We start from the raw sequence: 17,315 nt of genomic DNA, 5'->3' as shown, positions 1-17,315 counted from the left end.
GCGAATTTGTGTTTTCGTGCGATGACCAAGTCGATCTATTTGTTTTAAAGGTATTTTTTTTACGGCGAGACTTGAGGTTTTTACAGAATGTTTTTGATGGCATTAAATTTAAATTAAATAAAGAAAAAGCTTTAATTAATAATTTATGTATTGGTTAGCTTATCAGGTGGATCTTTGACAGTTGTTTAAAAATATTTTCTGTCACTTTATCTATCGGATAGGCTAGCCATGACTTATACAGAATCAGTGAAACTGGTCCTTAGTAAAATACGAAGAAATAGGATAGGTGCGAAAACAACAAGACTAGTTTTTGATATCAAGACCTTTATTTAAAGCATCACAGATAATTAATACAAATACAGTCTTAGCCTTATACCTAGGTAGGTTAAAGAAAATGAGGTTGAAATTACAATGTTCATAAACATGAATTAATAAGACATCTTGAATTACATTCAAAATCACACTGTGATGCCACCTGAATCAACTGCAATAGATTGACACGGGCCAGTGAACTGAAGTATTAAGATATTCAGAACAACTAAAATTACTAAACCAATGTTTGGTCCTCCCTAAACTACCTCTTTCAATATCCAAAATTACGATTTCCATCCTTATGTATCCAAATGCGCATTAACAATCGCAATCTGCCACGATACTTTTTATATTTCACTAGTTTTGCAACATTTTTTTAACATTGGTGTTCACATATTTACTCAAAGTTGTTGATACAGTAGTAACAGTTTTATTACTGTTTTCCTCCTTTAGATCTATGGACTCAGACACATCAGGGTTCTGAAACTTTTTCAAAGTACTGGATTTAATTGTAACTTCAGGAGCATTGGGTAGAGTTGGTGGTCTAACATAAAATGAATCTATTTTACGCAACTTTGAACTATGAAAATCACCGGGTCCCTCGTTAGAAATAAGCATAGGCCACAGAAACAATATATAAAAACGATCCAACAGCAGAGCAAGCTGATATTTTAATATATTATTTCGTTTAGTTAGAACTTGTAAGTTCACAGAGTTACAATACATTGAAAGTGAAGTAACATGCGACATCAAAGCTTTGCATCCTGTAATTGTTGCATAGTGTGGAGGAAACACGTAATTTCGAGGTCTTCGACCACCTTTTCCCCAGATATCAGGGTTATCATCTAATTTAATTGTTACTACTGTATCCTTTCTGGAGTAGGACTTAACTTGAAACAGACTTATATCTTGGCTATTGTCAGGCAAATTAGGGTAATCCTCTTTGTATAAAGACTTTTCATACAAGTCTCTGTCCAAATTAGAATTCAGGAATATGAGACACTTGCGCAAGTTGGTCAGATCTAATTGATCATTAGTGACAATGGTTTGGTTAGGCAATACTAATCTGGTTTCATACATAGATTTCTTTACTTCTTGGTTTTTAACTCCTTCAGTGACAAGAGTAGCAATAATAGCATCTTCTATTTCAGATTCCAGTGAGTCTCTTGTAATTTTCTTGCGGGAACTTTTAATTTCAACTTCAGTATTGAGGGTATTTTTCAAATTCTCAATAGCTTTATTTAAGCTGTCAGAGGCTTGACCATGATTAAGACGCCGAGCACCGCGCCGTGGCGCATGTTCTATATCTAAATTGGGGTGCTTTTTCATCCACCTTATAATAGTGACATATCTGGACCTTATGTTTGCCCTGTTTCGTCCTGGGAAAAATTTTGTAGCTTCTGAGAATGTCATGTGGCTGTCCGGATCACTCATAATTTGTACAAGTTTTCTATCATCCTCAACTGACCAAACTGTTGAGATCCTCATCTTGTTCAGTACTTGATATCTAGCACGTATTTGAACCATGGATCTATGAGTGAGATATTCAGTGATTCGTTTAAAGTTTGGTCCAAACCTTTCTACACAGTTTAGAATAACAGCATCTTCTTCAGGTAGGAACCGACCCTTTCTCTGTTCAATAAGTCTTAGGTACTTGTTATAAATCTGAATCTTAGTTCTGTTTTCCATGGCTGCAGCAATTTTGCCCCAAGGAATGTAAATATCCTCCCTAAAATATTCAATTAACCTTTTTAGGTATGTAACTTCTTCATGAGTCCATTTCCTGCCAAGACAATTGTTAGTCATATTGGTACGAAAATATACAAAGCATTGGTAACCAGTTCTGCCAGTATCAAGCTTTCTAGCTATCTCATCCCAATCTTGATAGTGATGGGCAGAGGCAAGAGTCTGCAGACTATTATGTTCAGAGTTTTTCCAACTGGTCTTATTTATGGAAGGATGAAAGTACAACTTCCAAAGGCACCGATACTCATGTGCTGTATGTCTCCTGTTCAGATTGTTTGCAAGAACATCCCAGTCATACTCTTCTTCTAAAGGAAGAGCCAGTTGTACAAAGGGTGTTTTAGTACTCAGATTATCCCGTTCTTGTCGAAGTAGTTTTATCTGCTTCTGAACTTCTTTGTTAATCACTCCTTGCTTTTCTAATTCGCTAATTTTGTTGTTTAAATCTTTTCTTTTGACGTTTAATGACATTTGAATCATCACATTAGTAAACTGGTTCTTATCCCTGACAGTCCAACCCGGTACTGATGTTACTAAAGAGAAGTCATACATCTGATTTTTGGCTGTGATAGCATCATTATTTTCTGGAGCAGGAAAGTTGTTGTGATCTCTGAAGTAAGGTCTACCACAGTTAATATAGCGAAATACTTCCTGTTTCTCATTGGTACTGCTTACAAATTGAATGTCATCAAGTTTCAATCTACACTGCACTAGACGTTGACGGAGAATTCTTTCCAGACGTCGTATTTTTTCATCGTACAATTTGTTGAGGGACAATGTCGATTCTACAGAAGAGAGTTCTCTCAAGTCTTGGAGAGTGAGTGATAAAGCTGACCCGGTGGTTAATGATGTTGTTGTGAGATGTGACTGACTGAGGGCTGAGCTGGGGTGGTTTTTTAATTCCCTTGCAACAGCTTCACATGTATCTTGCTGAGCTTCACCTATAGCAGCTTCGAGCTGACGAATTTCTTCTTCGTCGTCTACATCACTATCACCATCTTCATCGGCGTCCAATTCATCCAAATAGTTAAAATCCATTTTACTTAATGTGTGATGTAATGAAATACACTTTATTACACTCACGTCCGTAACGGAAATTGGAATTACTTCCGTAGCAATCCGTAACTCCGTAGAGACAAACCGTATTTATCGTGATTCTTCTGATGGTCAAAGTTGGTACCTACTTTGTCATTAGTGTCACATTTTGTGTTTTGATGTTCAACAGATAATCCAGATTATTAAGATTCTTACAGATGTAAAAGCCATTCGAAAATTTTAATCATTATTTTGCTGAATTTGATAATGTTGCAGATTTGAAAAGCCCTTTTTGGTACGAGAATTAGGTTACCAGAACTTGCAGATTTTAAACAGCAAGTTTTAATTGTATGGTCCTTGGTACTACTTACTACCATAACGTTATCTGTGGTTCTCGAAGTATTTTACACAGGTCCTAGTGTCACTGTCAGTGTCATTAATATTAAATGTCAAATTGGATTCAACTTTCGCGGTTTTGTTGTGATCTGATTAAAAACAAAATAAATATTAAAAGTATTTGAATAAATAGAGTTTAATAAGTACTTTTCTTGCAATCAATTAGTCGTCACACTCGTCGACCCTTGAGCATGTATATAATATGGGTGATCCAGGAATTATAAAGAAATTAAGTGAGGAAGTCGTAAATCGCATTGCTGCCGGTGAAATTGTGCAACGTCCATCTAATGCTCTAAAGGAGTTAATTGAAAACAGGTGAAAATTAGGGATTATTATGAAGAATGACAAACTAAGGTTTTCACAAACTAACATTTTTAATTATTCTTTCTTTCCCTTCTTGCAGTTTGGATGCGAAGTCGACAAATATTGTGATCACGGTGAAAGCCGGTGGCCTAAAGTATTTACAGGTACTATATTTGTTAAAAGCCTATATAAATCGATTTTTCAAACAGTGCGGCAAATGGATGGCTATTGAATGAAAATTTCAGTTATTAAATTTAATGTTAGGTACATTAAAATTTTAAGAAGTTTTGTATCTGGTAAAAAAAACTTTTAGTGTAAACACCCAATACATGAGAATGAAAGCCTCTAGGATTTTTTCTAAACATGACCTGTGGTAACCTGACCCATAGACAAAATTTACAAAATAGACATCTTTTTTCTTTCAGATTCAAGACAATGGCACAGGCATTCGAAGTGAAGACTTGGAGATTGTCTGTGAAAGGTTCACAACTTCCAAATTAAGAGAATATGATGACTTGAAAGAGATATGTACTTATGGGTTCCGTGGAGAAGCCCTGGCTAGCATCAGTCATATTGCTCATCTCACTATACTTACTAAAACGGCTACTGCTAAATGTGCTTACAAGTATGTATATAAAATAATATTGTTATAATTAATGAAGTAGTAAAGTAGTATTTAATTAAGACAAAACTTGTATTTTGTTTATTTTTGGATTAAGTTAAGAAAATAAATAAGTTATGTTATGATGGATAATAATAAAGACGAAAAAACCTAAAAACTAACAAAAAAAAATTAAGCCAAAATAAATATAAACAATATTCTAATTACACCCTATGTTATTATACGAAATCTTTATTTCTGTATTTAATAAGTGTCATAAAATGTTCATCAAGTAATATTTTAGTGATACAAACTATTTTGATCAAAGTTTTATTTAGTTCATCTGCTACCAAAGAGTATCAGCAGAATTATTGCATGAATATTTGCATCTAATCCAATACTTTATTTTCTAGGGCCTCTTACGAAAATGGCAAATTGAAAGCAGCTATAAAACCATGTGCTGGGAACAATGGAACACAAATAACTGTAGAAGATCTCTTCTACAATGTGATAGCTCGTAAGAAGGCCATCCGGAGCCCTACAGAGGAATACACTCATATCATGGAGGTGGTCGGAGGGTATGCAATACACAACAGTCATGTAGGATTTACTTTGAAGAAGTTCGGAGAGAATACAGATTTGAAAACACCTATGAAGTCTTCAGTTATAGAGAATGTTAGGATTGTAAGTACACTAATTTTTTCTAATAATTCAATATTATTAAAAAGAGTCTACCCTTCATAGTAATATGAGTTTTACATTCTTTTATTACACACTCAAATTTTTTCGACATTTTACTTTTCGAAATTGTCACAAATTACGTATTTCCTATAACAACAAATCAGATAAAAAAAAAAAATGGGTCGCCATAAAATAAACGTGTTAATTTCGTATCTTTTTTGGTACGGAACCCTTTGTGCGCGAATGCGACTCGCACTTGGCTGGTTTTTATTTTATTTATCGTAATCATACGCGTACATAGACGAATGGACACTGCAAGGGAAGTTTTATAATCATCATCAAAGCCAGGCGACTGCTTTACAGTGGGTGGGTAGAAGCTTGTCTATAAAAGGTAGTGTTTATTCTTCAGATTCATGGCAATGCCATAGCCCGAGAGTTAATGGAGATAGAACTAGAAGAACCAACATTGAAGCTGTCATTACGTGGATGTATCACAAATGTAAACTATTCACATAAGAAGGGTACCATGCTGCTGTTTATCAACCATCGACTTGTAGATTCATTAGGTAAGAATTACACATAAATAATTTTCTGTAAAAATGGCTTTATTGAAGTCAGTGCAACCTAATCTTATTAATAATGTAGTACTTGTAACTGGCAGTCTTGAATTACAAGATGTGTGGATGTGAATGAAGCAAGGGAAGTTTGTGAGGATCATATCTAGTGACATTTTCTTGTACTGCCTACAATTTCTGGTGTACTGCCTACCCCTAAGTGTCACTGCCTACCTCTAAACATTGTATCAATGAGTGCAATTTGAAAGAACAATTTGTTTTACTGTTGAATGTATATGTGAAGCATCCAATCTAAACTAATATGCTTGTCTTATTTCAGCTATAAGAAAAGCAGTGGACTCTGTGTACTCCACATATTTACCTAAAAACGCACACTCATTTGTCTACCTCAGTCTTGAATTAGGTAAGTAAGTATAATTCTTTTTTCTATATCCTGAATTATTATTATTCACATTTTTCTAACAAACTTAATTTATCCTGATTCCTTCTGCAGTCTGTTTGGTATTGTATTGCGAGGACTTAGGTTCGATTCCTGAGTCACGACAAGTGAAATTGAGTTATATAAGCATATTATCTGGATGTTTAGAAATCCAAAGATCTGCACCTGTTTATCAAATTTTCTAGAACTATTTTTACATGTTGCAGATCCGAGAAATGTAGACGTAAATGTGCATCCAACAAAACATGAAGTACAGTTTCTATATGAGGAGCAGATCATTGAGAAGATCAAGTCTTGTATAGAGAGTAAACTGCTCAGTTGTAACTCTACCAGAGTTATGTATACACAGGTATGTAAATAAAATGAAAAATTATAAGATAAAATTCTAAAAAGTAATGGTCACATTCTGAAATAGTAACTTCTCATCACACTATGTAAAAAAATATACTTGACCTATTTTCCGTATTAACTTTCTTGCGAAAGGCTACATTTTTGCTTTGCAATTGATTTTATATTATGCAGAACTTACGTGGTTATACCAAAGGTAATAAGTGTAGGTAACATTTTATATCATGAACATTTTTGTAGGCGAGATTACCAGGCGCTACCGCTGTCGAAGAAATCGTGAAAAAGACAACTGATGCAGCCAAAGTGAACCCAAGTTACATGGTCCGAGTGAACTCAGATGTACAGAAAATAGACAAATTCTTCCCTACTATCAATAAAGACAACACAGACAATGAAACACAAGAAAACGGGAACATTTCCATACCACAAATATTGATTGAAGAAGACAATGATGAAAATGAGATACAAAATTCCTTAGTTGAAGAACCTAATAATACAAATAAGCCTGAAAAATGGAAAGTACATGCGGCTATAGACCAACAAAATATCTCATATATAGATCCAAAAGAATCGTTTAAAACTAGAACATTTAAATACGAGAGAGTTGAAACTAAGTTGACGAGTGTTAAACAACTCAGAGTGGATGTAGAGAGGAACTGTAATAGTAATTTAAGGGAAATATTGGCGAATCTCATATTTATAGCGTGCATTGATGTACATAAGTCGCTGATACAACATTCTACTAAGTTGTATTTGTGTGATACTACGAAATTTACGTAAGTGTCGTGGTTTTATTTTGGGTTCTAATATCTATACTTACTAATATTATAAAGCTGAAGAGTTTCTTTGTTTGTTTGATTGTTTGTTTGTTTGTTTGTTTGTTTGTTTGTTTGAACGCGCTAATCTCAGGATCTACTGGTCCGATTTGAAAAAAATTTTCAGTGTTAGATAGTCCATTTATCGAGGAAGGTTATAGGCTATATATCATCACGCTACTACCAATAGGAGCAAAGTACCAGTGAAAAATGTTACAAAAACGGTAAAAAAATTTAACGCTTATGTAACGCAAGCGAAGTTGCGCGGGTCAGCTAGTTCTCTAATATGTTTAAAGAAAATTAAAGTTATTCAAGCTGCACAAATATTTGGGCGTGTTGGGTGCTGTTTAAGTTGGTTTCAACAACTTGTTTGAAAGGGCTCCATTCGATGAATTCACGCCATCTTCCTACTAGGTAAATATTCCACAAAACTAATTTATTACACATTTCTTACAGAGAAGAATTATTTTACGAGACGATGTTGTACGACTTCCAAAACTTTGGTCTGATCAAGTTGTCAAGTCCACTACCTTTGGAAGAGCTACTCGTACTCGGTCTTAGTTCACAAGAGAGCGAATGGAATCCGGAATTAGGTACAGTATTAACAAAATTATTATAATGAAGCCGAAAAAAAACATATTTATAATTATTTATAAAATACATTTTGATATTCGTTTGACACTTACGTATACGAGCGTGTACGCACGTCGCACGTAAGTTCACACGGATTGATAGAACTTGTATTCTAGTGTATCGATATGAGTGTTTAGTTTAAGAGTGTCCGACAATATTTTAATATTGTTTGTTGTTTTTATAGGTGATATGAATGAGTTGGCACAGCAAATGTCTGAATTGTTGGTGAGCAAGAGAGCTATGTTATATGAATACTTTTCACTACAGATAAGTGACAGTGGAGAATTACTATCTCTTCCTTTACTATTAGGTAAGTAAAATTAAAAGTAACATGACTTGATTATTTTGAACTTGCGGATTTAAATTAATCTTACGTACTACCTAAATAAAAAGTGTTCTATATTTTCTAGATTATAATGTAATTAATGATACCTAACGACAAAAAATACTATTCCAGTCCAAAATGCTTTTCAATTCGACATTTGATCATTGGGAGTTTCTTCCATTAAAATAAGTGTGAACTAAAAAATAACCTACTTATAAAAGTTTACCAATATTTTTTTACAGATGGTCACACACCCTTCATGGGCGCATTACCAATATACCTAGTCCGTTTAGTGACTGAAGTCAACTGGGAGTCCGAGAAAGAATGTTTCGACAGCTTCAGCCGACAGACAGCCATATTCTACTCTCAACCTAACCCGGACAAGACTACCGAAAGCGTAAAAGCAGAAGAATGGAAACAAGAACATATAATCTTTCCAGCCATTCGAAGGTTTTTCTTACCACCGTCGAGTTTTGTTCACAACGGTGCCATATTACAAATAGCTAGTTTAAACGATCTGTATAAAGTGTTTGAGCGTTGTTAGTGTTAAGATTGTTTTTATACTAAGGAATATACTGTTATGTTATTTGATTTTGGTCTTTAATTTTCTGGTAATAAATCTATGTTTAAATTACGTGAAGAAAAAATAATTCCAATTCTCTTTCATGGCTGGATTTTTTCTTTTAATTTAATTCAAATTTTAAGGGCGATATATAAGTGATTAAGGAGAATATAAGCTATTTTCATAAAGTAACTTTGTGCAGTCTTAAGATTTGCAATCGTAAGATATAAATGAAACCAATTCAACGAATCCATCATGATGTATTAAAAATATTCTTATAATAAAGCGAATAATACATTGTGATCTTAATCTATGATTATATTTCTTATACAAACTTTCTCTAAAAGATCTTCACTTATAAATATCAAACTTAAGTTCATACTAAAACTTATAAAATATGAAAATGACCTACAAGTTATAATATACAAAATAATTTAAAAGGGAAAATATATAAACTTATCTTGAAGTATCAGTACAATTATATTGAGTTAGATGCAAAACGGAATTCACATAGTAAGCGGGGTCTAATTTATTGTATTGATATGGCAACACTACACTGCCCGCGCCCAACTCACACAGCTTTCAGTGATTCAATCTTCTATATAAATACAAGTTTTAAGACCCGCCGTTCTACCGCGTACACGTACCCGCTTTCTGTGTGATTTGCGCTTAAACGAGATAGATTTTCAAAAGTAATGAAAATATACCATTTATACATTCTGCTTTCAGATAGATAATTGACTGAGGTGAGACGACCCAGGTTGAGTTGTATATGAAGGACTAACCTAAACGGGCACGCGCGATTCCCATTTTTATCCATCGATCTTAAGTGTATAAAAAAATAGATGCCAAAATACAGTTCCTATTGAAATCTTTAAATAATAAATCTACATGATTACTAATGATTATGCGTTGATGAACTCTTACATAAATAACTTGAGATCGAATAGAAGACTAACACATTGTTTTAGGGACGATCATAATATCATTAGTTATTATTCTACTCCATTACAAATGCCTATAAATGCACTATAATATCATAATTTAACGCGGTACCATCACAGAATTGAATTGATTATACAATTTCTTATTGAAAACTTCATAATATTGTGATTTTAGTTAATTACAAGATTTCATACGGGCTTACGTACACCACTATTTTGAAACGAATAAACAATTCGCATTTACTTACGTACTTGGGCATTATTCTTCATATTTATATTGACTGCGGCTTCCGTCATGTTTGCTGTGCATTTTACGATAGATGCCAATTCATATCATACTTTCCAATTATATATTTTGAAGTTTTTTAATTAAAAAATATGCTTTATTTTCTATTCCATTGAAATAGGATTGTTGGGTTACTGTGTCATATCTTTCTTTCTAGTATGGTTATCTATGTGTGTTTGAAAACCTTTGTTTAAAAGTGGTACGTAAAACGCAAGTAATTTTGAGTATAGAGACGAAATAAATTACATAATATTACTTATTCATCGTTATATGTGATGTACGCGTTGAGATAGTCGCCCTGAGCATCGAACGTGAGCTTGTGTGGAGTAGTGGGGAGTATCGCTGATGCTGCCATATTTGCGCTCTCCAACTCCTGTGAAAAGAAATTTCCATTTTATAAGAAATAAAGGCTACTTTTGTCACAGTTTATCTTAATACTGTACTAAAAACTTTTGATTACATTGCATAAAGGTCACACACCAAAGCCAGTCGTTCTTCGACTCTCCTTGACACTCTTTAATATTGCGTTTTACCACAGTGAAAGAAATCTTTATGTAGAGAGTTTGCATACTTAAAATTTCTTTCAGCAGCAGCTGTAAATAGGCAGAAGCCAGGCTATCAACTTAAACCTAATTTGATTAATCCTGCCATGTGTGTTAGTATGATTGTGAGGACAGCAGGAATATATTAACCTTAGTTAGTTATAATTATACAAGTGTTTGTACCTTGCGTCGCTTGCGGTTCTTCTTGTTCCAGGGCGCGTACGGTATCTTGAGGTGCACGGTCTGTATGTGAAGCTTGCACGCGCTGCTCTGTGTGAAGCGACGGTGACAGTGCTGACATTGATAGCGCTTCTCACCTGTGTGTACCTGCGAGACGAGAATGTTATATTAATTTATCTATAACAATTTTAATGAAGTAAGATAACAAAGATACGGTCGAGTGACGTATACCTATGGCGAAAATAAAGAGGTCTGAACATGATCTAATATATAAAATTCTCGCGTCACAGTTTTCGTTGCCACACTCCTCCGAAACGGCTCGATCGATTCTAATGAAATTTTGTGAGCATATTGAGTAGGTCTGAGAATCGGCCAACATCTATTTTTCCTACCCCTAAGAGGCGCCCATAGCCAGTTGTGCTCACCGGTCGGTAAACGATCTGTGGGTTTAGCAACCGTTGGCGCGGTCATTCCATAGATGGGTGACCGCATAGTGATATTTGAGCTGGGCGTCTCCGTGCTTCGGTGGGCACGTAAAAAGTCGGACCCGGCTGTTATCTACTAAGGTAACAGTCGTTAAGCCATGTCAAAGGCCTTCGGGCGGCTTGAACAACTTTGACACTAGGTTGACCACTAACCATACGATAAGAAGAAGACCCTTAAGTGACATTTTTATTGTGATATTTTTTGTTCATATGGCAAAACAACGTTTGCCGGGTCAGCTGGTATTGTTATATAAACAGCATTATTATTTAAAATTTGGAAAAATGTAACAAGTTAGGTTTGAAGAAAGGAACTTATGTCTACGCCGATAATTCTGACAAAAAGAGCTTTCACATTGCGTTATACTTTAAGTAGAATATATTACTACACCATAGCTATTCTACAATCAGTATAATTTGCAAGTAACGTGGTCAATAATATAAGTAACTCACAACAAGATGTCTGTCCCTGTTGCTGGGCATGTTGAACCGTCGCTCGCAGTGCGGACACCCGTACGGCTTCTCGTTCGTGTGCGTGCGCATGTGCACGATCAGGTTCGCGTATTGCTGGAACATTACATTATACAACGTATTGGTTAACATTTCAAATGTATATTATAATAATGAGAAGACACTTTGTGACAAGAAATTGGGGAAAGAAATTACTTAATAATTCTATCAAACAATATTTTTGAAATATAAATAAAGTTTACAATGTTTACGATAAGCGAGCATAACAGTAACAAAATAATGTCAAGTGACAACGGCGTATATGCACGTAGTCAAAAACACGCACATATACGCATATAATGTATGCAACGGAATAATATAACGTATACGCATCAAGCAATGATAGAAATACGCTCAGTTATTTACACTGAACGTATTTTCATCATTTGCTTGTCTATCACATCTACCTTAAAACATGTAAATTATTTTATATATTGATACTCACTCTAGTAGTGTGTCCGCACACGTCACACATGTACCGCTTGAGGTACTCAGTGTCGGGATGTTCCGACTCGTAGTGCTTGCGAGCTTGCACGTCGTTCGGTAACACCGTGTGACACTGTAACACACAGTACATCATTATTTATTACATACTTAGTTACTAAATAAGCCAAGGGGCTTGCATAGCCTGATTATAAAATCCATTATAATATATTCTCTTTTAGGTATATTTTGCCAAATTTTAAATTTCATCAAAGCTTATCAGCTTAGCCCTGAAAGCGTAATGGACAGAATTGATTTCTTCCTGAGTTCTGATTAATTTGGCGTTAAGTGTGCCTCAATAATAAACTGTTAAGCTAGATTCAGAGGTTATTTAGATTAAATTAAGGGGCAAACTATATTTCCCGGTCTGAATAAAAACACAAAATATGAAAAAGGCTAGGTGTGGTTAGCTAGAGTGTTGGTATACATACCACTTCGCAAGTAGTGGTAGTAGTAACACCATTGTTGACTATCTCGGAGCAGGCGCCGCGCCGCGGTCTGCCGCGGGACTTGTGCCCGCCTTCACTCTTCAGGCGACGGTTGGGCTTCGTTGAACTACAACATAAAATGGTAAGTATATTGACTGTTTTAATATTATGTTGTACTTAACTCTTAGTTAAAAGTGGAGCAGTTTAGACCTTACTCAGAAAGCTTCATACTCCGAGAATAATTTTATGATAACTTATTAAATCGCACGAGTTTGCTCTTTTCTGGACATGCCCTTAGGATTCTTACATATCTACATGTAGACTACCTTCATACGAATAACGGGAGAGTTTAAAGGGTGTAAACTAGATATTAGTATCTAGTCGTTTATGTAGAAGGTATACTCACACATTAGTGCTACAATGTTTGTACGAGCTGCCGAGATGCGTGTTGAAGGCCTGCTCGTTGATGAACTGCATGCTGCAGTCGGCGCAGTACGTGGCTGACGACACGTCCACCGACATCGCCGCGCTCTGCTCTATCTCCTTTTAATGATATTTTTACTTTAACATTATGTACAAGAACTATGATCTAGTACGTATTAAACACAGATTTTAGTACTATATAACTATACTTTTTTTAAGCTATGACTGTCTCACTGCTGGGCAAGAGCCTTACCCCTGAACGAGGTAGGAGTTGGGCCTTCCACAACGCTGGTCAAGTGCGTGTTGGGGACTTTGCATACTCTCAAGAAATATGACATAGAACTTACTTTTAGCCAGTCAAGGTTTCAACACGATGTTTTATATGGTATACACATCATACTACTCATACATATTACTGAGCTCTATTTGAATGTTAAACTTATAAATTTTAGCGCATGCACAAACATTTCGAAGAGGCAACCGTAGACTGGTATTTGAACTGACTGTAAAATGATGAAGTAGGTAATCGCAGTGCATTATAACGTACCTCTTTGCTATGTGCGATCTGTTTGTGACAGTATAACCCTGTTTCACTGACAAAGCTGTGTCCGCACAAGTTGCATAGATTCATGGACGGGTGCTTGATGCGGATGTGAGTCAGACGGGTCGACGCTTTCCTGCAATTATGTATAAAATATCACACTTCGACTCACACTCGGTCAAATAGCCACTCGGTAGAGATGTAACGAGATGTGATGATTAGACGGAGACCGGCATGAATTTTTGTCTGGGATATAAATTAACAGATTATGAAAAAATCTGCACCGACCACAACAGCACTCGTAGAAAATGTATAAGTATCTGAATGGACCAGGATATCTTGGGAATAAGTCGACATCGCATCTAGAAAAACTGTTGAGAGTCTATATAGAATGGATCTACTTACATGAACTCCATTTTACAGTGCGGGCACTGGTACGTTACATTGTTGTGCCACCGGTAATGCACATGAGCTTGACCTCTGAAAATATAACAGAAAATTGTTAGTGGATGAATTGATTTAAATCGCAAGAATATTTATATATGATATATTATTTGTTTATTCGTATGCATGTTATGTTAGTACGCAATATGCGTGCCCGAATACGTTAGTATCGTTTGACGTATACCACAAACGTATTCGTATTCCTATTGGAACAGTTGCTGCATTCAATTTATTTGGTAACTAACAAATATCATGGAAGAGTCTTTATTATACTCGGCTAGGAGAGTTCTTTTACCTGTAAGAGACCAGTAGCAAGAATTATATAGAGGGTTATATTACCTGTTATAACACACGTAGCTGCAGGTTTGGCAGGAGTACTTGAACAAATGTGTGATGTTCATGTGCTTGTACAACTTGCGCGTATCCTTGAAGTGTATCTTACACATGTCACATTGTATCGGACCCGAATGCGCCTGTAATCGTAACAAATTACATATTTCAATTTTACATAAGACTACTTTGTATTTCATTCATTAGTTTACGTAGACTGACATAGTGAAAGAAAATATACATAAGTACACGCTTTTTGCTCTGCCTACCCCCATAGGAATGAGATGTGATTTTATGTATGTATGCAGATTGTGTTGTAAAGTATGTATGATCCTGTAGGAAAGCCCGTGCATTTATCAACATTTAAGTAGATGTAAAGTAATGTAAGATTGAGTGGTGATCGATATTCAAAAGCCTCAAAATTCAACATTTAAAGCATTTACCATATAAAGAAAATATACTCACAGGATCATGTTTCCTCATATGCTTATTATAAGTCAACATCTCTCTAAATCCTCGGAAACATAGATTACACTTAAACTTGGCTTCCTTATAGTTCCTGGAGTTCTGTCTCTCCAGCACCAGGCTGTACTGTTCCTCTTGTTTAATAGGGGAGTATACAAGGAAGTCATTTGGCTCCTTCTTCCGTTTCCTCACTGGTTTCAAAGTGACAATGCCTTTAACTCTCTTGCCTCCTTTGGTGTTGAGCCATGTTGGCCGCGATTCGTACCAGTTGGCATCTTTCTTGTTACCTTTTTGTAAGTGCGTCCAGATGTAGTGCTGTTTGGCTGATGTTCTGAAATTATAGATGTGTTTGAGAATTACACATATTAGTTTAAAACTTGATATAGCTGAACTCTTGAGCAATAAAAGGGTGTACCATGGTACTAAAATTTTGTAATAAGCTTTTAGATAACTGTTATATAATCCAATCCACACAAGGGCAGTACCTAAGTAAAAGTAGCTTGCCGATTAGGACCTTGAAGCAGCAATTACTGAGTCATGCTAAGTGTTAATATGTAAACAACCAGACCCATGGATGTATAATCCTTTGGATATAGATAATTTTTCTCTTCTATATAATATAAATCTACATAATAATATGATATAGATCTAGCAATAATGTAATTAAACTTACCTATCAAAATTTACTTCAGGGCACTTTCTACATACATACTTGTACATATGTTTTTCAGTCATGTGAGTTTTTAATAAAAATTCTGTCTTGTAGAAAAAGTTGCAAAGGCCACAGTGAAAATTGCCACTAACATGCTGAAAAATAAAATAAATAAGTTGAGATAGCTAATATTACAAACTTGTTCCACTGAATTTTTAATCAACTTTTATGGCATTACGCTTTGAGTACTACTAGAGTTATCTATTTATATTCAAAAAATTATAATTCTATACCACCTTATCATGCATTCTCATATGCACAGCCAGTCTGTTCTCACTATAATAAGATTTATGACAGATCTCACAATTATATTTCCCATGGCTAAACATTTTATACACCTCTATAGCAGCTTTAGCCTCTTTCACAGAAATAGGAATCATCATAGCATACTCTTCATCCAAATTAGAACCATCAACACCCTCACTTTTAATCATACTGTCTAACTCAGTAGAATCTTCTTGGTCATTATCACTAATAAAAGTATCATTATTGTCTATGAATGAATCTCCTAAGTCAACATTAGAGGTTGACTCTCCTATATAATCCTCTTTGCTCAAATCAAAATTGGAACTGTCTTCCTCATTGGCTGGTTCTCCAAAATCATTTTTAATATCAACATCAGTATTTATGACGTTATTAAAAGTTTCATCAGATGTTAATGTACTACAATGTGCTATAGGAATTGTGTTCACTTGGTGGGAGGGAGTTTGACTAATTCTATTGTATTTTGTCCATTGAAACTTTGACTCTTCAAAGTCTGCTTTGTTTAGTTTCAAGAAGCTCAATGTAGGCATAACACCAATTAAGTCACAGTTCAAATCTTTTAGATTCGATTTTGTTATCTGTAAAAAAAAAGAAACTTACAATTAAAATATCCTTATTTATTTCCTGATTAAGTACACACAATATCAAGCAGGCAAGATTATACAATGATAATATATCGTTGTTTTTTAAAAATAAGAAAAAGACATAATATCCCAGGTAATATCACTTCTTTTATTCTGAAGGGCTGCACTATGTTATAATTACTTAATGGTTTATTATAATCTGTACTCACTTCTTTGTTTCTGTTTAATATTTCTAGTAAAGCATAATGTGCTCGATGACATTTGTCTCGGAACTTCTTCCAACTCCTTACTTGTGCGGAACATTGGTAACATAAATAATCTGGCAAACCACTGCTGGTGCTAGTCTGTGAAACAAGATTAAAACCTCAGTAATAATTACGTACAAGAGTATAAATAAATCAGCTGTATATAATTCTTCCTTTGTAGGAGTATTTCTTGTATATATTATCTCAAGAAATAATGAAAATATAAACAATACGTAAGTACCTTAAGTCCAGACACTAATTGGAATTCGTGTCTTAACCGCCCGCTAGCCAGACTGTCTAGCTTAACATCAGTGGTTAAACACACCAGACAAGCTCTTAAATCGTACATTATAAGAATAATTCTTTCATTTTTTCGCGAAAATAAAGTAAAATCTGATCAAACCAAGCTTTTTTGACAAGACGAGTGGAGATTGTCAATTTGACGTTTCATTCGTGACTTTTTAAGGTACTGTGTTGCCATAATTAATAAATGTGTAAAAGTGGTAATTTTATTTCCCTAAGGTACGGTACCTTTACAAAAATAAAGAGCTCTAGACGTTCATCCAAGTATAGGTACTGGAACGTCTAGGCCCCGCATTAGGTTCATGTATAGATACTATCCATCTAATAACTATTTTCGAAGAAATTTGATAATGACGAGAAAGTATTGCCGAATTCAGGCAG

At 34.9% G+C, this 17,315-nt stretch overlaps 3 protein-coding genes across 3 annotated transcripts; 1 reads left to right on the top strand and 2 right to left on the bottom strand.

Annotated features, from left to right (window-relative positions):
* Nucleotides 1-307: 307 nt before the first annotated feature.
* On the bottom strand, nt 308-3,264 carry Pbp95 (proximal sequence element A Pbp95). Its single transcript, XM_076130605.1, has one exon. The coding sequence runs from the start codon at nt 3,091-3,093 to the stop codon at nt 670-672; it is 2,424 nt and encodes an 807-aa protein (XP_075986720.1). The 5' UTR covers nt 3,094-3,264; the 3' UTR covers nt 308-669.
* A 285-nt stretch (nt 3,265-3,549) lies between these two features.
* Mlh1 (DNA mismatch repair ATPase Mlh1) lies at nt 3,550-8,797 on the top strand. The gene is made up of 11 exons (XM_076130706.1): nt 3,550-3,801; nt 3,890-3,953; nt 4,215-4,414; nt 4,804-5,074; nt 5,481-5,637; nt 5,966-6,049; nt 6,292-6,434; nt 6,674-7,209; nt 7,705-7,841; nt 8,066-8,191; nt 8,449-8,797. The coding sequence occupies exons 1-11, from the start codon at nt 3,689-3,691 to the stop codon at nt 8,748-8,750; spliced, it is 2,133 nt and encodes a 710-aa protein (XP_075986821.1). The 5' UTR covers nt 3,550-3,688; the 3' UTR covers nt 8,751-8,797.
* A 215-nt stretch (nt 8,798-9,012) lies between these two features.
* LOC142983673 (uncharacterized) lies at nt 9,013-17,073 on the bottom strand. The gene is made up of 14 exons (XM_076130660.1): nt 16,873-17,073; nt 16,596-16,730; nt 15,775-16,380; nt 15,500-15,633; nt 14,827-15,157; nt 14,371-14,504; nt 13,993-14,067; nt 13,594-13,723; nt 13,030-13,166; nt 12,627-12,750; nt 12,158-12,271; nt 11,656-11,769; nt 10,724-10,867; nt 9,013-10,371 (listed from the first exon to the last, which is right to left on the bottom strand). Exons 1-14 carry the CDS (start codon nt 16,978-16,980, stop codon nt 10,255-10,257), a joined length of 2,403 nt encoding a protein of 800 aa, XP_075986775.1. The 5' UTR covers nt 16,981-17,073; the 3' UTR covers nt 9,013-10,254.
* Between the last annotated feature and the right edge of the window lie 242 nt (nt 17,074-17,315).

This window comes from Anticarsia gemmatalis, chromosome 24 (assembly GCF_050436995.1).
Source record: "Anticarsia gemmatalis isolate Benzon Research Colony breed Stoneville strain chromosome 24, ilAntGemm2 primary, whole genome shotgun sequence".
Lineage (NCBI taxonomy): Eukaryota > Metazoa > Arthropoda > Insecta > Lepidoptera > Erebidae > Anticarsia > Anticarsia gemmatalis.
Note: the sequence above shows the minus strand (reverse complement) of the source record. Positions and strands in the feature narration are given on the sequence as shown.